Raw genomic sequence first — 26,508 nt, forward strand, 5'->3', positions numbered from 1 at the left:
GGGCCAGGAGCCTTAAAAGTTATATTATTAATATTAATATAAATATATGTTAATATTATGTTTATATTTATGTTTATAAAATTCTTTTTACTATTTTATTCTTCTATTTCTGGTGAACATTCCACTAAACCTTCAGCTTTTCCCGAGGACATTTTTTACTATGTAGCAATTCTTTTAATTATACTACATATATATCATATTTACACATGCACACACAAACATTATATAATTATGTACAGATCATATTAGTGATCATATATACTAATAACAATCTACCTTTTACAGGAGTATTCTTCTAGGAAATTACAGAGGAACTTACCAATGATATTTAATTATAAAAAATTATATAAGTATTTAAACTCACAAGAACTAAACCAATGTGAACTAAAGGGTATATTACTCTTTTTATGTACACTTATATTTCATTACATGTTATATTTATCTTATAAGGACTTAAAATAGAGAGAAATTATCAATGAAAGCTTCAATAAATTTTAAAGATTTTAAATTAAATCGAATTTTTTATTAAATTTTCCAATAATTATTGAAAATCTGTTTTTACTGTGTTATTAGAATCTAAATTTTATTTAAACTAAAATTTATTGAAGATTTCTACAAGAATAAAGTTGGAGTTCATTAAATAGTCACAATTGTGAGCTACTGCTTAAGGATTTGCATGATAATCGCTTATGACAGGAGCCGAAACAACAGTACACAATGTAAGTATTGTTCCTTTATTATACTCTTATTTGATAAATAAGTATGCAGTAAAGATACATTTTTCCTAAACCTTTGTTGCAATGTGATGTCGAAGGTCTCACATATTGTTGCTTCGGCTCTTATCATAACGAATTAGCGTACAGGCTCGTGAGAAGTGACACAATCGTGACTATTTAATGCGCTCCTAACTTCACCCATAAAAAGTTTCAATATTTATTTAAAAAGTCAAAACATTTACTACAAAAATATTCTGTTTTTATAAAATTTTTTCTGAAAGATATAAAAAAAAAACTAATCAGACAGTAGCATGTCATGTAATTATAATTGACACTATAAGAATAATTTTTATATTAGTATATGTTTTTACATTAAATTCCAATAATTAATTATTTCATTCTTAAGTTAATTTAAAATTATGCTATACGTAAGTCTTTAACCGTTTTACAATAAAAGACTATTATAATGACTGCCTACAGACTGATTTCTGTGTACAAATGATTGTTATAGTAAACCATGTACAGGTATTCATGGTTCTGCTAAGATATTACATTGTTAATTAGCAACGTTCTTTCTTATCTCTTATCATAAAATTTTTGCTATTATCAATTATTTTTTCACCGATTTAAATAATTTATATAGAGGTATTATATACATATATACATTGCGCGATGCAACAATATAATAGTACACAAAAAATTCTGTCGGTGGTAAAAAGTACATTGATTGTTTATTTTTCTATACAAATAGAGACGCGTTTTAGCCAGCTCCCCATTAACAAAACATTCGAATTCATATAAATGCAATTATATCCATTACATTTAAATTTAGCGACTCAAATATGCCTAAATATAAATGTAATGTAAGTAATATAAAAGTAATATAAGTGTAATGTAAGTGTATTAAGATAAATATAATTATTATAATATTTTATTATAATAATATATTTATCATATTATGTTTATTATAGAGATTTTTGTTATAATATGTTATATGATAACATATTATAAATATTAAACCTTATATATAAAGCATTATGTATTTTGTATAAAGCAATTAATATAAATATATATATATATAAAGAAAATTACTAGTATTTTTTATTATATTACCACTATTTATTATTATTTATATATTATTTTTTATTTGTTAATTGTTACTTTAAAATTCTTCTATTCGAAAGATAAATGTCATAAATCAAATTATTAACTTGCTTTTTTGTTATTGAAATATCCTCTTTTATTCAGAGGAGATAAAAAAATTAGATATTGAAATTAGTAATTGCTCAAGAGAAACATGGAAATGTATTAATTGGTATAAGTGTGTGTGTGTATGTTGTGTGACATATTATATTCCCAGACAGCAATATATTTACAAAATATTTTAAAAATATAGATATTAAATATTTTATAAATATTCAAATGTCCGAGATTTTCAGATATAAAAAAGATTATAATGAATATTTAAAAATATTTATAAAAAACATGTTTCATAAATATTTTTAAATATTTATTATAATCTTTTTCATACCTGAAAATCTGATCTACCGTCCTATTATTGTTTGTTTCCTTTTTTTATTTTGAAGCGTAAACACACGAAATAATGTATACATATACTAAAATAACGAAATTATTACGAAGGAATGTTTTTAGGACCACGCGGTTGTAAATTTAAATTAATATGATAAAACTAATAATAATAAGTATATATATGATAATAATAAATATATAGTAATAATAAATATAAATATAACAACTTCCATACAGAATATGATAAAACTAATAATAATAAGTATATATATGATAATAATAAGTATATAGTAATAAAAAGTATAAATATAACAACTACCCATACAGAACAAATATCCAAAATACATTTTATGGATATCCTATAGATATCACTATAACACTATAACAATCATCCTATATAACTATACTATATAATTGTGTATAATTATATATAATTACATATAATTTTATAATGTAGGGTGCGTTCAAATGCTCTACCCGGATGTGTTCTAATACTAGAGTGCGTTCAGATTCCCTACCCAGATACTCTGTACTAGAAGTGCTATAGTATATGTAACATATACTATAGTAGAGATGCCCGATTCTGAATCGATTTGATTCTTTCCCCAAAAATAGGCTTATTCGTGTTGTTTGCATTCTTCGCACTTTTCGTATTTAAAACCAGACAAAAGTATATTGAAATGTTTGGAAGAAGCAAAAGCAAAATAACTAACTCGATTGTTTCTTCCAAGCGTCTGATTAGGCGTCCATCTCTTTTTAAAAGCGAAAAGTATGAAACATGCAAGCAGCACGAACAACCCTTTTTCCCTAAATTTGTTAGGGAAAGAATCGAATCGATTAAAAATCGGGCATCTCTATACTATAGTGTTTCTAGTAATAGAGTGCACCCGGATGAGGAATCTGAACGCACCTGTAGATGGGCCTTAAGAAAATTAACCAATCACAATCGATTATTCTTCAACCGTAAAAAGAGTAATGGATTGTAATTGGTCAACCTTTACGACCTTGCGACCTATGACTTCTATTTTAGATGATTCCAAACTCCAAAAATATTGATATGACCCTTCTAGGTTTAGTAGCACACATATGACTCAGTCGCGATAGGTTCAGAAATAATTAGAAGTATACGTGTCACTCGTGTTATTCCGTTTTTCGTCAATCTATACGTTTGTATTGCTTAGAAGACGTTTCTCAATTACTAAGTTCGTGATTGTTTAAAAGTAGGAATCATTTTCCATTAGTATACCCTATCTTCGCATATGCGTGTGATATTTATATCAGCATCTTATATATCCTACACAGCCCTTATAGAAATATCATACTAAGAATCATTGATAATTACTTATTTTCAGTATTAAAAATACTGGATAATAAGTAATGATTCTTAATATGATATTTCTATAAGGGAGCACAGAAGTTTCAAAAAGCTTTCAGAAAGGTTTCAGAAACATTGAATCTTTCTGAGATCTTCCTGAAAGCTTTTTGAAATTTCTGTGCTGTGTGAGATACATACATATTAAGTCAAGTGATTTTATGTGTGATTTAATTTAACATCCAAATAATTGGATAAACGGTTTGTAACCGGTTTAACGATTTAAAACCGGATGTCCGTTTTTTTACTTAATCAAAAAATCGGTTATCACTCGAATAATCACTTAACTGATCAAATCGGTTATCACTCAATCGGGTTAATTATAATATTCGAGTCGACTAATCAGTTAATCGTTTGGCCTTTTAAACTGCATAAAAGAAAAAATAGATTGTCATCGTAAGACTCATTGTGCGTATACGCATACAATGATGACGTCATTCTCACCTTTTTAGCTTTTCATCTATTTCTGCAGCCCTATTCTGTAACTTTCTAACGACAATAGCTGCATTCGGGGAGACACTATTTGGCACTAAAAGCGTGTTCTGTCCTTATATTTACTGAAAGTTGAATAAGGACAAAATACGCTTTTAGCACCAAATAACATCTCCCCGAACGCAGCTTATGTCAATAGTATGACGTGTCGCTGCGCAGCTTTTGTTCCATGTAGTATACCTGCGCAACGACAAAGGATACCGACACTGTCGTTAAAAGTTACAGAATAAGGCTACTGGTTAGCATAACCTTCAAATTACGTAATAATAATGATTATAATGTTATTATTGAAATTACACACACACATATATATATATATAGACACATACACACACACACACAGAGGGTATAACAATTCAAATTTTTATTATCTTAGTTCGGATCTTATAATTTCAATATATCAAAATTTAAAAAAAACTTAAATTGTTTAAGAACTGTGGACAAATTAATCTTATTGCCTCGATTTACTAGAGTTATACGATTTCACTCCTCATAAAATGTAAACAACAAAAATAATAATAAATTATTTTCCATGATTACTTTTTATGTCAAAAACGCAAAAATCCTTATTTCTCAAGTGTAAAACTATTAAATTTAATAATTCTAACAATAATAATTATAAATGTTTTTAGGAATCAGTTGTGTAGTAAAAATCAATATTAACTATGAAGTCGATAACAAATGATAAAACGATATGTGTGCTGTATAATTACAGACTTGAACGCGCGAATTCTACGCGATATTACTGGTAATCTTTGATCGGTTATAATTCAAAAACTATCGTAGCCTCGACATTTTTGTAAGGATTTTTTACTCTACTTTATCTTCAGAATACGTTATTAAAATATCTTACGGTGGTTGTGAGATACTCTGTATATATATAAATGTAATTGTCCAAGCTGCATACAATGCTTCTTTATTTTTTTTTTTTTTTTTATTTTGAAGGCTATCACTAATCACAGGTACGTTTCTCTTAATAATATATCTAGTATTTTGTCAACACTATATATTTTTTTCAAGATAAATCTATATATTTTGATTTTGGAAGATTGTGTTAACATTTTATACAATTGTTTTGAACATCGGATATAATTAACCTTATCTTATCGGGGAGTCGAAACATTCTACGATAGTATGATAGTATAGTATGGTACCTCAGATAGCACAGAAAATTCAAAAATATCCAAAAAGAATTTAGTCGTATGTCACCAATTCTGAGATTCAGAATTGATGGCATTATTTTCAGATGCAAGAAAAATTCTTCAGAGTATATTTTAGAGAAAAGAATTCTTTTTGCACCCAAAAATAAACTCGGAATTGGTGGCATATGACTGAATTCTTTGTGAATTTTCTGTGCTATCTGGGACGTGCCTAAAAATAAAGAATAACATACTGACAAAAATTTAAAAAAGCATTTTAGATTGCTTCAGCACACTTGCAAAATTGTCCAAAAGGTATCTTTCTCCCTTGATGATCAATAAGTAGACATATAATAAATGAAATGAGGTATGTAAAATGATGAAATGAGTCTGTTTTGTCTGTACGCTTTATTTCATCATTTATTATATATATATATATATAGACTATTTATTAATTGTCAGAAGAAAGGAATAATTTTCGAACAATTTTACAGTACGCTGTAAATGAGCATGCAGTAAATATACTCAAACAGTCTCAAATGCACTTTCGTTTACATTTATCTTTATTTAGAAATGACATGCAATTTTCGTCAGTATGTCGTTCCTCGTTCCTAACGTCATACGGCAAGATACAAGGAACAATAAGTAAAAAAAATACTTTTCTGGTGTAAAGGAGTTAGAGTACGCGCGCAAAATAAATTATTTTTATTTCTTATTCCAACTTACGCCAAGCTTACTCCACATATTGCAAACCACTTACAAATGATGAAATCAGTTCTTTCCTTTAGAATTTAAAAATCAAACAGTCAACGATTAATCGCCGATTTTTTTAAATTATTCGAATATTGCCATTAACTGGATTGAGTGATTCATCCAGTTTAAAAAAACCGGATATCCGATTTTAAACCGTTAAGTAGGTTACAATCGATATAATAGTTACCAATTTTCACGAATAATATAAATTTTCTAGATATTAAAAATATATATAGACATACATAGTAAAAAATACATATCAGAATATTGAAACAATAACACAATTGCTTTTAGAACAAATGGAGCCAAAATCAGGACTAATGGAAGTGATATTTACTTTATTAAACAATTCATCATCATTGATCAGTTTTATAGTATTAATATATGTTATAAATATACTTTTTGCATATTGCAGTATAGAGATGTAAGTAAATTTACAATACAATGTTAATATTTTTTTTAATATCCGATTGCAATATTTAAGTACTATTTTTTTAGGTTAGTCAGTAATTACAAAAATTTCTGTGATTTTACTGGCCTATCAAGGATAAAATTATTTCCTGACCACAAACCTAACGTTAGCGAATTCTATTTAGAAGAGGTAAGTAAAATGTACAGCATAAGTATGAGATATATGTTAGCATATATGGGGATAGTACAATCGGTAATATAAGTAAATTAAATAAATATAGTTTCACAAATATACATATACTTTTCTTTTTATTAAGAGAGAGAGAGACTCATATAGACACTACATTTATTAGAATTTTAATTTATAAAAAATTAAAAAATAAATTGTGCATATTTGTCGCATTTTCAATACATTTATGTACATATATACATATATACATATATATATATATATATATATATATATATATATATATTCATAGATTAAAGTTATATTATCAGATTATTCTTATTATTATTATCTTATTATTCTCTCTTGAAAGCTATTTTTTATTTTTGTTGTACTATACACAATCATACACAAAATTACGCATTGTATAATTATGTACGAGTTATATTACTTCTTATTAATAACAATCTATTTTGTTACAGCTAACATATAGCAAAAAGAATGCTGCAGCAAAGATGCGTAAATTTTGCACCAATTAATTGTTCCACAACAAGAGAGTATAGTAAAGAGCCATATAAAATCTCAATGATCAATGATATTCCAAAATGTATGAAGTGAAAACAAATTAAACTTGACTTTTTATCTCTAATTGAATATATGCTTGAATAATGCATTAATCTCTATATATTATCACTTTCCAGAGAAGAGTATTTTTTTATACTAATTTTATACTTTATAAAAAAAACCACTATGTTGTAAATTTAAATTTAATAATGTGGCAAATCCATTTTTAAAGAGATTACAAATATTAATTTAATATAAAAGAGAAGAAATCTGAGACTTAAAAAAATACTGTAATAGTTTTAGCAAAAAACTAAGTTGTTTTTATTAGGTTGTTGATTATAAAACTATTATATACGTATATCCATTCAACATAACTTCATTATCATACATACTGATGATTTACTAATTATTGATAATTTTCATATAATTGAGAAGTTAGGAAACTGCCTAAATAAATCTTAAAAATTTTAAGTAAAATTAATCACAATTAGTAAAATCAAACAGATTTAATTAAATCTCTTTATTAATATCTCTGATAATTTAAATTATTTCAGCATTAATTTTATTATGAACACACTTAAATTACATTTAAACTAGAATTTATTTAAAATATCTGAAAATTATATCAATTTGTAAGTTTTTATAGTAAACAAAATTACAACAAAAAATTAATTATTTCATGTATGCTTAGAAACAAGTATTCACTGTTAGGATATCAAAAGATAAACATTAATGCTACAGGAATAATTTAATCATTATAGATATGTATATTACCTTCTATTCTATATGTTAACTTCTGTTTTATATGTTCTATATGTTAATCAATTATATCCAAATTCAACAATTGTAATATGCGTAAAAAATTTAATATATTAAAATAATTATTATAATATTAGTAGCTTTATATATATTGAAACTACTAACATCAAATAACAATATTATCATTTGATGTTTGTTATAATCAATTATCAAATATATATATTTTATAATAGTTTAATATAACAATTTTTTTACGCAATTCATAAAAAAAGGAATTTGACAATTGTGTTTTATATAAAATACTGTTAAAAATATTGTTAAAAGTAAATAAGATATTGTTAATATGTTAAAAATTTTTATTATTATTTACTACTTATTATTATTTATTAATTTTGGTCTTACTACAATCGACAAATCAAAATTAAAGTTTTTCAGCAAAATTATATATTCCAGATAGCCAAATCTGCAAAAGCAGATTTTGCAGTATATAGATATATAGATATATATTTGCAGTATCTATTGTAAATTCTGTTAACAGCTTGTTAGTAGAATATTACAGGATCTTATGACAGACTGACAGCAGAAAACAAGCAGGATCAGACGTTCCAGTGTATTTAAATGGAACATATTGCAGGTCTTGCTCACTTTCTGCTACCAATTTTCTGTCAGCAAACTCTGTTGCCAGAATACGAGCCGAATGCGGACACAAATGTTTATGATTCTGATTAAATCTATTGATAATAGATTATTTACTAGGTATACGTTCCTTTTATATAATTTTCATTTTAAACTTACATATATTTTCCTTTGTTCAAGATTTCTCTACTCAAGATTATTAAAATTATTATATTTAAGATTATTATATACCTTTTTTTTTCTAGTTCAGTTCTGGTGTGGAGGTCCTTTCTTCAAGAATTATCATATAAAGAAATATATTATAAGTTTTGAAATAAATCTCTCCCTCTCTCTTTCTTTCTGGTTGCAGGCCTTAATCAGGTGGCTCTTTCACCAATTACAAGATAATATGAAGGGAAACCTCGAAAAACGCCGAAGAACGTTTCAACAAAATCACGGTCCAAACATGTTCAAACACATCTCAACGTCACGGCGGTTACACCGAAACTTGAAATAAAGAAATAGGGCGCGGTCCAGTAACCGCTACAAATGCTGCGCAGCGTTTCTCTTGTTCTATTTCTCGGATTCGAATGAAGAACGAGAAAAAAGTAAAAACGTTACAAAGCATTTGTAGCGCTTACTGGACCATACTCATAGTCACTTATAACCTCTCCACTGTCGAAATAAAGAAATCTCTCTCTGGTTACAGACCTTCCTCAGTGGCCCTTTCATTATTTATCTCTGGTAATTGTGTTTGAAAAATAAAAAAATACCACTTCCAATATATATACCAAATAGTTCATCTGCAATGGGAGCATTACTATAAAAATAAAAGTAAGAAATTTATCAATCATAGTTGAATGTGAGAAGAATAATCGACTATAATTGGTCAATTTCTTCTTACAACCATATTTTATTCCCATTGTAAACGGATCTTTAGTGTACTGAACGAATTTATTGGGAAACTGTGATCTCTTTCATGTGTAGTAGAAGGGCCACTGAGTACAGGCTGGAACCTCACACACCACACACACACACACATATATATATATATAAAGAGAGAGAGAGGGGGGAAACCGTACAACTGCAACTAAAACGAACAAATCTATTACCAATTATTTCTTCTGTACAAAATGTATATAAATGTCGCAAATATCATTAATTCATCTGTTATCAAATAACAGATATAATAATCTTTTAATATAATAATCTTTATCGTTATATATATATATATATATATATATATATATATATATATATATATATAATCTTATTCGTTATATAATAATCTTTTTCTTACTAAGAATAGAAAGAGATATAATGAAAATAATAATAAGAAATGAATTTTATAATGAGATGTATGTAACATTTCCAGAAAAAGAAAGAATGCATATAGACGCTTCCGTATATTTCTTTATAGCAACTAAAAGCAATTGTGTTGATGCAATGTACAATTATAGGACACTGCTCATATAAATTCCACTGAAAAATAATTATATACTAAATATTTGATATTTGGAATAGAATTATTTATTGATATATATTCTGTCAAATCTTAAAAGATAAATATTTCCAGGTAAAATATTAAATACGTGTGACAATAAGATCACCAAGTATAGAATAAATTTATTTAAAAATCTCTCCAGAACCACAGCTTAAAAAATAAAAAGACAATAAGATTTATCTACAGCATACAATATAACAGATGAACAATCTGAAGGGAAATAATTGTTATTTTATTACATAAATGTATAATCCTTTTTTACTACTAAAAAATGATTAATTGTAATGTTCATAATTTTTTTTACAGATCTATACATATTACCTTCATATGTTATCATCTTCTTTGGAGAACGAATAAATGAGATTCTCATATGAGAATCTCTGTATGTATAGAGCAAATATAGGTAAAAATAATTAACAAGATTAATAAAGAAGTAAGATTAATTAACAAAAATTAATATGATTTCTTCATGAAGAAATCAATCATATTTTGTATTGTTTTCAGTCATGTAGTCATATATTTAAATAAAAATACGATATAATAAATGCGATAAATTATTCATTGATTCATTTATTGATGAACATACTGATCAATTTATTGATGAATATTCATTTATATAAATTACAAAATTGCTGTCTGTCTACAATATAAAAATTTTCAAAAAACCAATGTTATCGTCTCTGGAAATATAAGCTAATACATAGCTATATGCTAAGTATAAGTTAAAATATAAGAAAATATACAAGAGAGTGTAACAGTTAATACAGATATTGCAAAACTGAATTATTCCCTTCAAATTGATTTTTTTTTCATACTGTACAAAGGAGTGAAAAATATCTCCTACGTTTATTTATTTTCTTATTTTCATATCAGCGCGCAAGTAGCTATCTTACAGCGATCGTAACAAACGATCAACATTAGTTGGTTATCTTCTTAATCTCCTTCGTTGTCTGTGATAACGAGCGGGCCTACGTTATCGTTGTGTTCCTTATTGTGTTTTCCGTGGCTACCGTCGCAGTACGGCCACTACATAAAAGATATTATTGTGAGTGATATTTGCGATAAACTTTACATATAACATGATATTCTTAAAAAAAGTACTGTTTTAAGTTTTATAAAAGAACAATCAAATCCAAAAAACCAGTAAAAATAATTGTATATGTATCTATAGGATATTAAGGCTATTGCACATAGAAAAATAAACTTAAAGTTGAAAGAAAATTAACAAATTATAGTCTTTACAGTTAGTTACAACTTTCCTACGTGCAACGACTTTTGCACATATATATTAATAACATATAAATCCTAGAAATTAGCCAGACACAACCTTCTAAACACAATCTTCTAAACACAACCTTCTAAAATATGTGTCTTCAAAAAACATTCCAATTTTTTCATATCATTTAGAAGTAGTAACATGTAAAAGATAATTAAGAGTCGTATTTTTTTTAAATATTAATGGGAATGATACTTCTGGTGAGAAAAAATGTGTGTGTAAAAATAATGTATATAATAAATATAATGGAAGAAATACACAATTACTAAATTTTGAGAAATTTCGCGTCAGTCAGAATCTGAGTGCTATTATTATACAACATGCATGTTGCAATGATATTCTTGGAAAGTAGCTAAGTGGGTCATAAACGCAATGGCACAATCTCGAGATTATAAATCATTTGCTATATTTCTGATAAAATATTTACGTTTTCGGATCTCCAGCAACGGCAAAACACGGCTTTTTCGGAGATATCCTCAATGTCGATAGTATCCACCACCTTAGCCATGTCCTTTTTCACTTTGAGATTCACTAATCCACTTGGCTGTAAAGAAAGCAATATATTATGAGTTTATTATATTTTATTATTTACTATATTTCTATATATTCTTATAATTTCATTATTAATACAGTTTAAACATGTATATATATATATATATATATATATTACTTAAAAAAAAACAACAACTAGAAGAATTAATGGAATAGAAGTATATAAATAATTGCAATAATAACTCAATTGTGAGTTCAAGTCTTGGGAAATTTCAAGTAAGGTAATAGTCCTAATTATGGATCATTTAAGATCATTTGAGTAACATTCATTCATTTACATAGGTTTGTTGATTAAATATTAAGAGGAACTTTTAATACTAATATGAGCAACAAATATTCCACATAACACAACGTCTAAAATCAAAACATAAAATGTCTTATGTTCTGATTTTAGACATTGTGTTGTATGGCACTATAGTTTTAAAGCAGAGAGAATAATTAAATTTCAAATTAATTCATTCTAAATTTAAAGAGAAATAAATATCCCAATTATGGATTAGCAAATATTCCGCCTCGTAAGAGACGTATACGATATCCAATTATATTAATAATGTCTGTATTTATATATTTTAATCTATATAGAAGAATGATGTATGTGGCACAATCTGCTAACAATTTCATAAATTGAAATAATCACTAAATTAAATGATATTTTAGATTTTCTTTTAAATATTAACAATGTTTATGTGAAAATAATCTTGGAATATAATGGTAAAAGAACTAAATAATATAAAAATATTTTATCCATGTTTTAATCATAATGTTTATTTTTTAAATATATTAATGAATCAAACTTGAATTGGGATTCAATCCATAATTGGGATCTTAGATTCCATAAGAACCGTAACGCAATATATCGCTTGACCGTTTGCATTGAGCGCCACAGAACGAGAGGCAGCAATCGATTCGAACGAGAGGCAGCAATCGATTCTCTGCTCACCGCTATCTTTCGATTAGCATTCATTTAGCGTTCAGCACAAGAGATAGAATAGTTTCGACCTAACCGCCGTCACGACAAGACGTGTTCGAATACATTCGGACCGTGTAATTTTTTGGAACGTGTCTTGGAATTTTCCAAGACTTTACTCTTGATATAGATCACTATCGAAAAATGACGTTGGGGCATAACTCTTAGAGAAGCCTGGAGCCAGATATTAAAGTTGAAGAAGTTGACAAGAGATAGAATGATGTATCGTTTTAAGTTGATTCTAAGTTTAATTTTATTCTATTATTTTAATTTAGATATGTGTGAGGTAATTTTGTTTTTGATTCTGAAAGATCAATGTGAGAACGCAATGATTTTCTTTCAGCTGTACTCCACTAGTGCTGCACCTCCTGCACTCGAAAGAAATCAAACAAATAATTGCTGCAAGCTGTAAACGATGACAAAGTAACACTTATGAATATAATATCGAACCAGATGACAAAAATAAAATAAAAAGCTCAGTACTAAACCGCGCAGAGAAAATGTGCAAGTTTGGTTCGTTTAGTTTCCCGCACTTTGTTATGTGCCATTCGCCTCTCAAGTGCAACACACACTTGCCCCACTTGAAGTGCTAAAAGTGCATCTGAAACGAACTGATCTATACAAATTACGAAAAAACCACAAGAATATTGTAAAAGTACGGAAATTCGACTGGGAGGAATATCGACTCGATCTGACTCGACTCAATTCGGCGACGAGTTTTGGCGCCTCATAGTAGTAATAAATTGGTCACAAACGCGGTTTTTCGAGAATCTTTAGAAGTTACATAATCGTATCAAATCACACTCATGGGCCGATATATTAGTGACTATCGTCCTTGATATAACGGGTGATTCTCTGCGGGCGTACTCACCGCAGGTCTGGCACGCGGACAAAATGCTCGATAGGACATATATCCGAGTCCGGCAAGGACGGCAGTAGGCGGCACCAGAGCGAGCCAGTCCTTTACTGGCATAGAGAGAAAATAAATAGGGCATATTAATCAGGAATAAATGGTCGAAGGCCAAGAAAAAAATCGGCAGGTTAGGTCAAAGTGCGAAAAATAGTGAAACGAAAACATTATTTTCGAAAGTAAAGTGCGAGAAATAAGGTGCGTGGCAAAAAGCTCACCTCCCAAACGAAACCAGCCGCCTATCGATTCAGGAATCGGCAGGCCAGCGAGATAATTCGGAACAGACACTTTCACGAGATGTGCAATCGGCTCCATGTTCACTTCACGTACTAGTGGCGGCGACTAATTCGCTAATAGACGAGAACAGTGAGTGTGTTCAGAAACGTCATCCAAGTGCACCCGTTATTTTGGAGTGAGAGAGATACGAGAGTGAAATGAAAAAAGAAGGAGAGCACCCGGATGATATTTCCGAACGCACCCAGTGTGACAATTCTCAACGCAGTTCAGAAACCGTATTTTTTTTAATTGTATACAATATTTCGATAAAAAGCTATTCCATTCCATTCCAATGGCTCCGGTCAGGGCCCATTGCCAACTGCAAAAAAAGCTATAATTACGTCACATGAACTATAACTTTGCATAGAAATACATATATGATATTTTTCGATAATAAGGCCGCAATACTACAATCATTCTATTGCAATAACTCTGTGAACTCTGGATCTGGTTGATGTATACTTAAAAGACTCGTCTACAATAGAAATTATGGAATCGTAAAGAGTCGTAAATCGTAGAAATTGACCAATCACGGTCGATTATTCTTCTCGAGCCCAACTATAATTGGTCAATTTCTACGACTTATGACTCTTTACGACTCTACGACTTCTATTGTAGACGAGCCTTTAGATTTCATCAAGCTTAAAAATATAAACTAATCAGATTCAGGAGCTTGAGAAGAGGTTGAAAACCTCTTGATATATTTTCTGAACGCGCCCATTGATTCCGAACAAGCGACAGATGAGGTCTGTTCTTTTGCTCTGCACTGCTGCACTGGTGCAATAAGTTAGAGTGAGAAAAAAATATATTTGTCTCATAGCGAATTCGGTAGATTGCACTAGTGCGCACTGAGTGAGCATTAAGGCTTGTTTACAGTACATTCTTATATTTAAGATCGTGTCTTAAATACATATTTAAAAACATTTTAATAAAATGATTCGTACGGATGTTATACATATCATATTATGGTTAAAAATATTTGAGAATTTATTTGAGAATTATTTAAGACAATTTTTAAATATAATAACATACTATGAACAAGCCTTAGTGCGCACTCAGTGCACACTAGTGCAAGCAACCGAATTTGCTATCACTTTAACTTATTGCACCAGTTCAGCAGTTAGCTGAAAAGAACAGACAAAGGTTTGTTCGCGTCGCATGCCCCAACGTGCTCCTATTCGCTCCAACGCACTCTGATTGGCTCATGCCACCACGCCGACCAATCAGAGTACGTTGGAGCTACTAGGAGCACGTTGGGGCATGCGACGCGAACAAACCTCAAAAGAAACATAAGAAAATGGCGCTATCTATAAAAGAGAACAGTATAGTGCGGTTATTCGTTATAACTTTTTACGTGTTTGTAGATGAATATGTAAAAGAATCACTTTAAGTTTTTTAGGAAGAGTTGCCTATATCAGACTACGATTTCCCAATAGTACAAGCAGTTTCAAAGAAGAGAGTTTAGTCTCAAGAATGATCCACATACGGATCAGCTGGTAGAAACTGTAACGCTAGAAAACAATCAGTAAGATAAAAAGTAATCTTGTTATTTAAGAAAAAATGCCGCCAAAATCTGGAACAGTAAGAAAATTTTTCATTTCACTATTTCAAGTATTAATAATGTTATTTTTTAGATAATTCCATAATGACTTGAGTTTCAGAATTCCAAACGTAGCAATAAAAATAAAAAATGTAATGAGGAATCATGTGCTCCTTCCAAGACAGCTATAGATGTGAGCAATACAAGTGGTTTGAATCCTGAAGCAGAAAGCCAATTCGAACTGGAATTATGTTGGTGCATACAACAGTTAGAAACTACCTTAGCTAGTGGCAAGTTACAGGAGAAGCAAGCACAAGATCTCAACAAACATTTACGTTCATTAAAGAGCAATACTGCACCATTAATAAAAAAGAGACAGATAATGAGAAACACATTAGGAGACTATAAAGATAAAATGGCTGAGGATGAACGAAAGCTCAATAAAATTGTATCAAATGTCAAGTTCATAAATCCTGTAGTAAATAAAAAATCAGTGTTTATCAAGAAAGCTATCAAACACAATGAACAGAAACATAAGGGACAGACAAGTGACCACAAAACGCCAGAAACATTAGTTAGTGCAAAACAGATTATTAACATTGATAGGACTCAAACTCCATTTCAATTTAATTTTCAGACATGTCAATGAAATCTATGTTTATATTTGTATGATTAATGTACATATTGAAAAATGGATATATATCTACAAATGGCTAAACCGTAAACTTACTTTTCTATTTTGCTAATATAATTTTTCTATTCTGCTGGCTTCTAACCTGTTCTAACTGTTAATTCAATGTATTTAAAGTATGATCAATAAAAATTTTTATGTAATTTTAAATCATCTATCAAAGTGCATTAAGTTGTATTAATATATTTTTAGAATAATATTTACTCAAAAAATACTGCATTTTTCTTGCATAGACAGAGAAAACAGTTTTTCTTAACAACTTTCTGGACTAAACATTCAATCAAATGCAATATGACATGTAATAATATATTTTTAGGTTCCAGTATGTTATAGAATTCACTGTACATTACAGTATACAGTTTATAATGTTTTTTAATTATAATACTATTTTAATCTAAGTTTTATAACTATAAAGCTATTTTTTTTCTTGTATAAAGTAAATATTCATAAAATATAAAACAATCTGTAAAAGAACTTTATACACTTATAAATATATTGATTTTAGATGGAATTATATGCACTATATTAAACTAAATATATCGCAAAAGAAAAGAGAGAATAAGAAGAAATAAAAATTTTGTGAAACAAAGCGTCTAAAGAACCCACATAGCACAAGATTTAAAAGATGTCCCAAAGACATCCAGAGGATTGCTAAATGTCCGCGTAAGTCCTCAGAATATCCTAAAAATATTCCAAAGATTTCTAAATATCCACACAAGTCCCTAAGATATCCCCTCAAGATCTTATGCTATGAGGGAAAAGATTTTTATTGATGTCAATGTAAAATTAGATGTATAATAAATATAAAATTATAATTTAAAAATATATTTTATACTATAAATATCTGTTTTAATCTACGGAAGTTAAGATGGTCCTGTGGCGCAACGGATAACGCGTCTGACTACGGATCAGAAGATTCCAGGTTCGAATCCTGGCAGGATCGTGGAATTTTTTATTTTTTATCTAAAGACTTGCACATTCTTAAATTTTATCTTTATATGTTAAAAATTCACTCTGTAAAACATATGTATTTGATCTGAACACACTTAAGTAAACTTTGAAGACTAAAGTTAATCGAAAACGAAAGAACAAATGCAACAGCTGTAACTGTGACACAGATTTTGATAAATAATATTCTTTTGCACGCAATATAAAAGAATAATATATGTATTTTCTATTATTTATTAAAATCGTTAAAAAAATTTTTTTAATATATTATTTTCTTCCCTATTTCACGTTTTTATTTGAGAAATTCCTAAATTAATTACACTCTTTACACTTTATTGCAATATTTCTATCTTTTTTCAAAATTCAAGTATATTCTATTTAAAATGCAACAAAGGCAAGCAAACCAAAAACAGTATTTATTGCATCACATTAATACATTGTATCAGATTTGTTATTATTTCAAAGAACATTCGATCGCTCTCTTCGCGTGTAGTCGACAGTGCTGATGCGGTGTGTCTTATGTCGTGGCTCACTCGTGTGGTATCGTGATTGGTGTCATCATTCAACATGAGCGACAACGTGGTATCCGAAGTACAAAATCTGAATTTAACGGACGAAAAGGCACGAATTTCCTAACTTTATGTACAATTCGGGTTTTATCGCTCTTTTTATTCCTTAGTATTGTCAAACTATGTTGACAAGTTTCCGTTCTCACCTTTGTAGGGCAGTTTACAGCGTTACTAAGTGGACACATGCTCGGGTTGGTTAAGACGTATTTTTTCCCTACTTTCCCTGTACAACTGTTACTTTGCAGTCTTGAATTCATTCGTCCTGTTGTCTAACTAATAAATAGAGTTGCCATACATCTTTTACTTGTAACTCGACGAGTTATTACCAATGATAGAATCGATAATCTGACGCAATCCGCGAATATCATTTTCCATGAGACCACCTCGCATACTGTTGCTTTGACGTATGCCAACTTGTTAGTGGTTGTAATTAGTCAATTTCACTCGGTATTCTCTGTTTTCAGACGAAAATGAAAGCGGCGCAAAAGAAAAAGACTGTCGAGATAGAAAACTCTGTGTCTGAACTTAATCCTTGGCCCACATATATTCAGGTAAACTATACTGTAAAAAATAATACGAAAGAACATCAAATTTTGAAGTTTACATACAGCCGTTTGCATAAAGTTTATGGCATTTTTTGGACAATTTTCTAACAATAATTTTCTAATACAATGATATTTGACAGTTTACTATACATACAGTTAGTTTGTGATACTTTTTTAAATACGTTTATACGATACAATAATATTCATACTTTTGCTTATAAATTATTCATAAATACTGCTTATAAATTACTTATAAATATTGCTTTTAAATTTCTACTTAAAAATTCCTTATATTTAAAAATTTAACAATTCAAACCTGTAAATGTTCAAGCTCATGAACGGAGACAGTTAAAATTTTGTGTTCATAAATTTGTTCACAAAAAGTAGGCTTTATGGGCTTTATTCAAATAACTGTACAGAATATCAAAAAATAGGCTTTATAGGCTTTATGCAAATAACTGTACAGAATATCTAATGGTCATACAGGATGTTTCATAGCAGCTAATGTAATCAGAAATATAATGATTCCCTATGGAATTTTGCAGGACCGTCTTGTGTTATGGGACAAGCTGAAAAATGACTATGAGGTTGCATTAGCAGCAAAGACTCCATCTGACATAACTGTGACTCTTCCAAATGGCAAAGAAGTTAATGCTCAATCTTGGCGCACTACTCCTTATGATGTTGCGAAAGGTATCAGCCAGGGCTTGGCTGACAATACTGTGATTGCAAAAGTCAACAATGAATTATGGGATCTAGACAGGCCTCTGGAGTGCGATTGCAAGCTGCAACTGTTGAAGTTTGATGACCCAGAAGGTCAGCAAGTGTTTTGGCACTCCAGCGCCCATATCCTGGGGGAAGCAATGGAAAGAGTTTACGGCGGTTGTCTGTGTTACGGGCCTCCTATCGAGAATGGCTTTTACTACGACATGTTTTTGGACGACAAGGGCATCTCCCATGCCGACTTCTCATACTTGGAGAATCTGTACAAAAATATAGTCAAGGAGAAGCAGCCGTTCGAGCGGCTGGAAATGACGAAGGAGGACCTTCTGGAGATGTTCAAGTATAACGAATTCAAGCTACGGATTATAAACGAGAAGATACACACGCGCACCACCACGGCTTACAGATGCGGTCCTCTGATTGATTTATGCAGAGGACCACACGTTAGACATACTGGTAAGATCAAAGCCATCAGGATCACGAAGAACTCCTCCGCGTACTGGGAGGGTAACGCAAATGCAGAATCGCTGCAAAGATTGTACGGTATAAGCTTTCCGGACGGCAAACAGTTGAGGGAATGGGAGAAATTCCAAGAGGAGGCGGCTAAACGAGATCATAGGAAGATCGGCAGGGAACAAGAGCTGTTCTTCTTCCATGAGCTATCACCCGGCTCCTGTTTCTTCCAACCTCGCGGCGCTTACATATATAACACTTTGATCGAGTTTATTCGCTCCGAGTATCGGAAGAGAGGCTTTCAAGAAGTCGTCTCTCCGAATATTTACAACAGCAAGCTATGGCAAGTCTCGGGACACTGGCAACATTACGCCGAGAATATGTTCTCCTTCGATGTGGAGAAGGAGACCTACGCGCTCAAGCCGATGAACTGCCCGGGTCACTGCATGATATTCGACGTCCGGAATAGATCGTGGCGCGAGCTACCGTTCAGATTAGCGGATTTCGGTGTCCTACATCGCAACGAACTGTCGGGTGCACTAACGGGTCTTACCAGAGTGAGACGGTTCCAGCAAGATGACGCGCATATCTTCTGCTCCGTTGATCAGATCAAGGACGAGATGTTAGGCGCTCTCGACTTTCTACGGCACGTCTATTCCGTCTTTGGATTCACCTTCAACTTATGTCTGTCTACTCGACCTGAGAAATTCCTCGGTGATATAGCAGTCTGGGATCAGGCTGAGAAAGCATTGGAGGACAGTCTGAACGCGTTTGGTGAGCCGTGGTCTTTGAATCCTCAGGATGGTGCGTTTTATGGGCCCAAGATCGATATTACCATTCGAGACGCACTCAAAAGAGCTCATCAGTGCGCTACGATACAGCTGGATTTCCAGTTGCCAATTAGGTTCAATCTGTCTTACGTCAAGTGAGTATTTCCCGAATATTTGCTGAGACGTATTTCGATTTATAGAGTTGGGTGTTTACGCATAATTTACAATATTTTGTCTATGTGTGGACAAAAACAAACTATATATGAGATGTCATCTAGACAAAGAGTAATCTATGGGTGTTGTTTAAAGAACATATGACTTGCAGAAAAATTAACTCAGGAAAAGTTTATATTTTTATTTAGAATTCTTATGCAAATTTATGAACCTTGTTTCCTAAACAAGTTAGAGCCCGTAAAATTCCCCGTTACATTCTTACCTACACAGAGTTAATTTCCAATCTATCACATAATGAAAATTTTCTACAATTTGTTACTTTTTTCAAATATTATATTTGTAATCAGTAGCTAAAACAGATACGGTAACTGTCTCATAATTTAATTGCTCTTTTTTGTATATTCTAATATAATTTGCAATAATCTACATAATTTACATTGTCTACAATAAAAAATGACCATGTATATATCACGTAAAAAATACATAAACAATTCGCGTAGACGCAATTTTGAAATCTGCGGTACAATTCTGATCTTAACTCTGTCTATGATTCATTGTCGTTGTGCATTTCAGCGAAGCAGGGGAGAAGATAAGACCAGTGATCATACATAGAGCTATCCTGGGATCTGTAGAACGCATGATCGCTATTCTGACTGAATCGTACGCTGGCAAGTGGCCGTACTGGCTTTCACCTCGGCAAGCGATGGTGGTGCCGGTAGCGCCTCAACTCGACGAGTATGCTTACAAGGTGAAGCAGAAACTCTGGGACTCTGGCGTTATGGTAGAAATCGATGTGGATCCAAACGACAGTTTCAACAAGAAAATCCGCAATGCTCAGCTTGCGCAATTTAACTTTATTCTTGGTACGTACCGAGCTGACTCAATAAAATTATCATAATATAACTGAGATGATCTCAAAACTTTCTTGATATATTATCATAAGTGCAATAAAAATTTTACTTGTCCTTTTTTACATATATATTTTAATATAAACACCAGTTCCCAATGTTGAGAGTTTTTTATTGATAGAGTTACGATTTAAAAATACTTATCACAATAGTTATATTCTGATTTACAATAGTTAACTATCTTACATATAAAATATATATGCTGTATCTTGCCATCAATTTTAAGAATAAATTTTTAATTATTCGTGATATAACTTTATATATAAAATCGTATTGGTTTTTTTGCGATAAAAGTAATTATATGATTGACTTCTATCATAATTTATCTTGAATTTAATGTGGATTTGTTTGCAGTTGTGGGAGAGAAAGAGCGTAATGCTGGCACAGTGAATATTAGAACGAGAGACAACGTGGTGCATGGTGAGATGAAAGTGGAAGACCTGATCGAAAAATTGAAAATCTTGAAGGAAACAAGAGATCTAAGAGGGGATCTAAAATTTTAATTCAATGATCCACAATAAAGTGTTAATTATTTATTTCTAGATTTATTTCTAGACTATGTGCACATCTTTATCTGACATCACCATCTGGTCTAAACTTTGATAGTACACAAGGCTTACCTTGTTTTACTGGAAATTATTTTTTTGTTTTCAGTAAAAGACAATTGATGATTTATAATATATGCATTTTTTGTACATTAATACAGTATAATGACTGCATAATTAATAAACAAGCATATGGTAATACAGCATAATTAATAAGCAGAAACAATGATGAGCATAGTGAAACAGATTAAACTTTGATAAAGTTTCCAGTTTTGCACTTAAAATTTTTCTTAAGGGGTGTGAAGCAATCCCTTTTCCATACAAATGTGAAAATTATATGAAAGATGTGTCTTATGTGTGCTTTTACAAGCTAGCATTTACAATAATACAATAAAAAATGTATTCGATCTTGTATATATTTTAATATAAATACCAGCTCCCAATGTTGAAAAAATATCCTCTATCAATGATAGATACTATTTAAATACTTATCACAGTGGCTATACTCTGATCTACAGTAATTAACTTTTTTCACACACACACATATATAAAATATACATTTTAAATATACAACTTTTATTATTTATATTTATTTCAACTTTTTTGTGATTCAGGCATACACAAAATATAATTTCACACAGTACAATAATCATAAGTACAAATTTATGAGTATACATCTGTATAAGGAAGTAAATTTTAAATCCTTTATCAAATCTTATCGAAAAACAGGTGAAAAGTATAGAAAGATATGTATAAGTGATATGTAGAAAGATCCTATGCAAGATTGAATTTGATATACATGACAACATAAATCTCGTATAGAGGCTCTTGTTAACCTTCATAGTTTTTAGTTTTTAGTTTCTAATTTCTTAATTTCTAGTGTATGATAAACTCCTCAATTTAATAAAGCAAAAGATTTTGGTAACAATTTAATGATATACATTAATAAGAAAAAAAGAGATAGATGTGAAACTATAAAATGAAATATGAGTGAAATTCTACATATATAAATATATTTTACTTATTTTATTACAATAAAAGTGGATAATATTTTGTCATAATATAAAAAATGTTTCTATACGTTTGATGTAATTGAAACAATTATTAATTAATTATTAACTTATCGTTACCTTCAACAAGGCTCAGAAATTCATGATAGTTGCATATTGAAAGTTGGTCCACGAACTTTTTAAAATACGTGACAATTGCAGACAGTGTAACGATTGTTTTATAAAAAAAGTAAACATTTTTTTGGTTAGATAAGCAACGGATTCGTATTGTGCGCAATGTCAGCTTACGATACTTGAATAAAGTATCAAAATTTAAAATTTCACTTTGTTACATTTCGACAATCAATGCCGCCTCCACTTGGTTCTTTCTGCAAATCACTTGTGACTATCACCTATAATCTACAATCAATATTAACAAAATCGGTGAATAAAATCGTGAAAATTCCCGAAATCTGAAGTAACATTTTCCATTTCAGCTGCTTGTGTCTTATGCGCGTTTCAGACGCGTACTATAGAGTGAGAGAATTGAGAACTGATCATTAGAGATCGAACCAATCAGAACAAAACGAGCCAGAATCAAGACCACCTGATTGGTCGAATTACAATTCGCGACTCTCGATTCTCGTTCTTCAATGTATGATCCGTCACGGGCTTTAGGTGAGACGAACGTCCGGTTAGTTCGCTCTCCGGTTTGCTCAGACTTGGTCACGGGTGAACGGATGGCAGGCGTACGTCTCCTGTGCGTTTTCTCTCACGTCGAATATGATAGCGATCGGGCGACGCACCGCAGAATTTCATAGGCGATTCGAGCTATAAATATTGAAATAGAAAGGTGCCGCGGCACTTAAATTTGGATTCGCATTGGAACAGCAGCAGCAGCAGCGACAACGACAGCGACAGGGAAGTGGCCGCCGGCTCGTGGCACAGACGCGAGGCTTATTTTGAAACAATCGGAGGATCTTTTATGTCGGATTCGGCGCGAAACGTCTCCGACGCGTGTGCGATCGACGAGAATCTCATTGCGTGATCTGTCTTGGCCTTAAACTGATCGATAATGGGGATAATACTGTCCAGATTTCGGGTGAGTAAGCCGAGACACTGCAGAGTGTCATAATCGTCCTGTCTGACGCATCGTGGCTGTCTACGCAACGTTACCATCATATCGCTAAATGTATAAATGCGCGGGAGCTACCACAGCGTCTGTATTTTTTCGGGCGTAATATGACGGCCGATCGCTGAGTAGTATTTTTAAGTGTCATTCACCGCTATTTATAGCATTCGCCTGTCCGTTACCAGATGATGGCGGATTTGACAGTTGAAAATTATACGAGCTTTAGCGCGCGAAAGCGGACCTTTTCGAACGCGCACGGTACTGCGAAAACGTGATGGACGCGTAATAATCGCGTATGTTTTCATTACCTTTTTCTCTGCGTGCTGCGTAAAAACGCTGGAAACTACTTTTAAATATTGGAGTCTCATCGTGTGATGCAATTCTCTCGGTCATCACCATTCCATGAGTAAACAAAATTTGCGGATAATTTTATTCCGAACGCTTAATGCCGATACCAACATTAACATTCAATGACGAGCTTTGTTCCAAATCAGTCATGTCACGATAGACAATGCATTACGGATACGCGAATAATAATACTCCATAAATTAAAATCGGATTATTATTCTTGACTGTTCATTTTACTGAAACCTTTAATTGAGTTAATATTGTGTCTTAATTGCAGACAATAGTAATTTTTTGAGACTCAAAGATAAACATTGCAATTATATAAATGATAACATTGATGTTACTGTTAAGATTGACCATTGACTACATTTATTAGTAGACAAGACTTTATCAAGATCATTTGTTATGATTATTATTGTTGTTTTACAGTATCAATGGCCTGTATTCTCAGTTCTCCTTTAACAATAAATGAGTCTCTAAAAGAGATTTAGAAGCCATCTGATTGGCTGAGAAGCTACATTTAAGGCACTTTTATTGATAAAAGAGGATTCAGAATATGGGCCAATGTCTTCACTCATATATCTCACTATGATGTATTTGTATGTTAAACTGTTTTTATATGTTTGGCTATATATTCTTATGTTTTGCTATTTCTATATGTTTGGTTAAATATAAACTTATGCCTTTTCCTCTGTGTATTTTTAATAATTTTACAAATTATATAAATGTAGAATTTGAAATTGGCTTTTTTGTGTGTTATTTTCTAGATTATTTCAAATTCTAATTTAATAATATTATAAAATTGATACTTGTAAGAATATAATTATATGTATATATTTTTTTACATAAAATATATATTTTTACATGAAATATTGTAAAGTATATCTGTTGTGATGTAAAATTTATGATTTTTAGAAAAAGAAGACTACCATCGAAATTTTAGAAGATCTTGATTCAGTAAGTATTACTATATTCTTGTTACTGTATGTACATAATATTACACTAAGAAAAAAGGTAGTTGAAAATTTATTTGCAGGATATAAAGTTTATTTATAAAAGTAAGCTCTATTTCACAGAAATAAACTTTATATTTCAAAAATAAATTCTTAAATATTTTTTTCTTAATGTAATACTATAACTATTATACTATAATATTATATTATTATTCAGTTCGACAACAAATACAATAACATGTGTTTTTCTTCTTTTTCCTTGTTATGGCATGGAATTTGTTTATTTCATAGACCATGCTATCATCATGTGACAGTCTTGTCAGGATTACTCGTTATCCTATGTTAGATGTTTATTTTCTTGATAAAATTGTCTAATGTTAGAAAGGTTTCTATATTATTACAGAAGCTTATATCCACATAATGAAATCTGCCAGATTGATGATATTAAACAGTTTTAATAACAGTTTTAATGTTAATAAATCACTCTTGTGTATACAATAATATATGAATTTTTTTCAACAGCAAATTAAAGAGATCCAACAATATGGACAAACTACAGAACAGAGACATAAGAAGATAGTGGGAACTATCATCATTTATGGAGTTGTTCTTTATGTTATGATAGCATTCATCTTTTACTTCTGCTTCTTCCCAGCTTCATTATATGATCAACTCTTCTATATAATACCATTATTATTTTTTCCAATTTTGTAAGTCCATAAATATGAAAGTTATTTGATATAAAAATAATTAAGAAGAGATATTATGTTAATCTTCTTTGTATCTTTTTTTTTTCAAGGATACTTTTAACAAAGAAAATGATTTCCTGGTATTATAATCGCAAAATTACTCATAATCAAGAGAAACTTTCTACAATTATGGAAGAGAAAAAGAAGATATTGAATGAAGTTACTGAAACAGAAACATATAAGAAGGCTAAAGAAATACTATTAAAGTTTGCACCAGATGAGTTAAATATGTCACCTGTGAGTATTCCTTTCTTTCCTTTTTTCTCTATAGTCACTTTTAAATATAATCAAGATTTTTTAAATTTTATTATAAATATAAAATATTTTACACTCACACTAGTTTTTATTTCTTTTTTACAGTTAACTCCAAAGGTTTGTACTTTAAAATCTGTAATATTTATGTAAGTGTGTGTGTGTATATATATGTATATATATATATATATATATATATATATATATATATATA

General features: G+C 30.4%; 4 protein-coding genes, 1 long non-coding RNA gene and 1 other non-coding gene across 9 annotated transcripts in view; 5 read left to right on the plus strand and 1 right to left on the minus strand.

Moving 5' to 3' along the window:
* Positions 1-10,121: 10,121 nt before the first annotated feature.
* Positions 10,122-14,218, minus strand: LOC116848133 (CDGSH iron-sulfur domain-containing protein 2 homolog). Its single transcript, XM_032823920.1, has 4 exons — positions 13,948-14,218; positions 13,691-13,785; positions 11,728-11,844; positions 10,122-11,050 (listed from the first exon to the last, which is right to left on the minus strand). Exons 1-4 carry the CDS (start codon positions 14,042-14,044, stop codon positions 10,958-10,960), a joined length of 402 nt encoding a protein of 133 aa, XP_032679811.1. The 5' UTR covers positions 14,045-14,218; the 3' UTR covers positions 10,122-10,957.
* Positions 12,610-13,306, plus strand: LOC116848134. Its single transcript, XR_004378908.1, has 2 exons — positions 12,610-13,041; positions 13,163-13,306. It is a non-coding gene; the product is annotated as an uncharacterized LOC116848134 (long non-coding RNA).
* Positions 14,219-15,265: 1,047 nt separating the features above from the next.
* On the plus strand, positions 15,266-16,270 carry LOC116848149 (UPF0488 protein CG14286). Of its 2 annotated transcripts, none has more exons than XM_032823952.1 (2): positions 15,266-15,586; positions 15,661-16,270. In XM_032823952.1, exons 1-2 carry the CDS (start codon positions 15,566-15,568, stop codon positions 16,192-16,194), a joined length of 555 nt encoding a protein of 184 aa, XP_032679843.1. In that variant the 5' UTR covers positions 15,266-15,565; the 3' UTR covers positions 16,195-16,270. The 2 variants fall into 2 exon arrangements, with proteins under 2 accessions (XP_032679843.1, XP_032679844.1); XM_032823953.1 differs by having other exon boundaries at positions 15,270-15,586; positions 15,667-16,270.
* An 836-nt stretch (positions 16,271-17,106) lies between these two features.
* On the plus strand, positions 17,107-17,179 carry Trnar-acg. Its single transcript has one exon. It is a non-coding gene; the product is annotated as a tRNA-Arg (tRNA).
* Positions 17,180-17,643: 464 nt separating this feature from the next.
* On the plus strand, positions 17,644-22,285 carry LOC116848125 (threonine--tRNA ligase 1, cytoplasmic). 2 transcript variants are annotated; one of them, XM_032823903.1, is made up of 5 exons: positions 17,644-17,805; positions 18,218-18,304; positions 18,844-20,399; positions 20,992-21,281; positions 21,681-22,285. In XM_032823903.1, exons 1-5 carry the CDS (start codon positions 17,752-17,754, stop codon positions 21,827-21,829), a joined length of 2,136 nt encoding a protein of 711 aa, XP_032679794.1. In that variant the 5' UTR covers positions 17,644-17,751; the 3' UTR covers positions 21,830-22,285. The 2 variants fall into 2 exon arrangements, with proteins under 2 accessions (XP_032679794.1, XP_032679793.1); XM_032823902.1 differs by having other exon boundaries at positions 17,686-17,944.
* A 1,264-nt stretch (positions 22,286-23,549) lies between these two features.
* The window catches only part of LOC116848127 (endoplasmic reticulum junction formation protein lunapark-B), a 4,955-nt gene continuing 1,996 nt past the window's right edge, over positions 23,550-26,508 (plus strand). Inside the window, exons 1-5 of one of the 2 annotated variants that reach the window (XM_032823904.1) lie at positions 23,550-23,962; positions 25,256-25,297; positions 25,816-26,003; positions 26,093-26,279; positions 26,403-26,414. In XM_032823904.1, the coding sequence (XP_032679795.1) occupies positions 23,936-23,962; positions 25,256-25,297; positions 25,816-26,003; positions 26,093-26,279; positions 26,403-26,414 (456 nt within the window). In that variant the 5' untranslated portion in view covers positions 23,550-23,935. The remainder of the gene's footprint in view (positions 23,963-25,255; positions 25,298-25,815; positions 26,004-26,092; positions 26,280-26,402; positions 26,415-26,508) is intronic. The other variant, XM_032823905.1, reaches the window with a different exon arrangement.

This window comes from Odontomachus brunneus, unplaced genomic scaffold, assembly GCF_010583005.1.
Source record: "Odontomachus brunneus isolate Ranch 3 - 2012 unplaced genomic scaffold, Obru_v1 Obru_scaffold_090, whole genome shotgun sequence".
NCBI lineage: Eukaryota > Metazoa > Arthropoda > Insecta > Hymenoptera > Formicidae > Odontomachus > Odontomachus brunneus.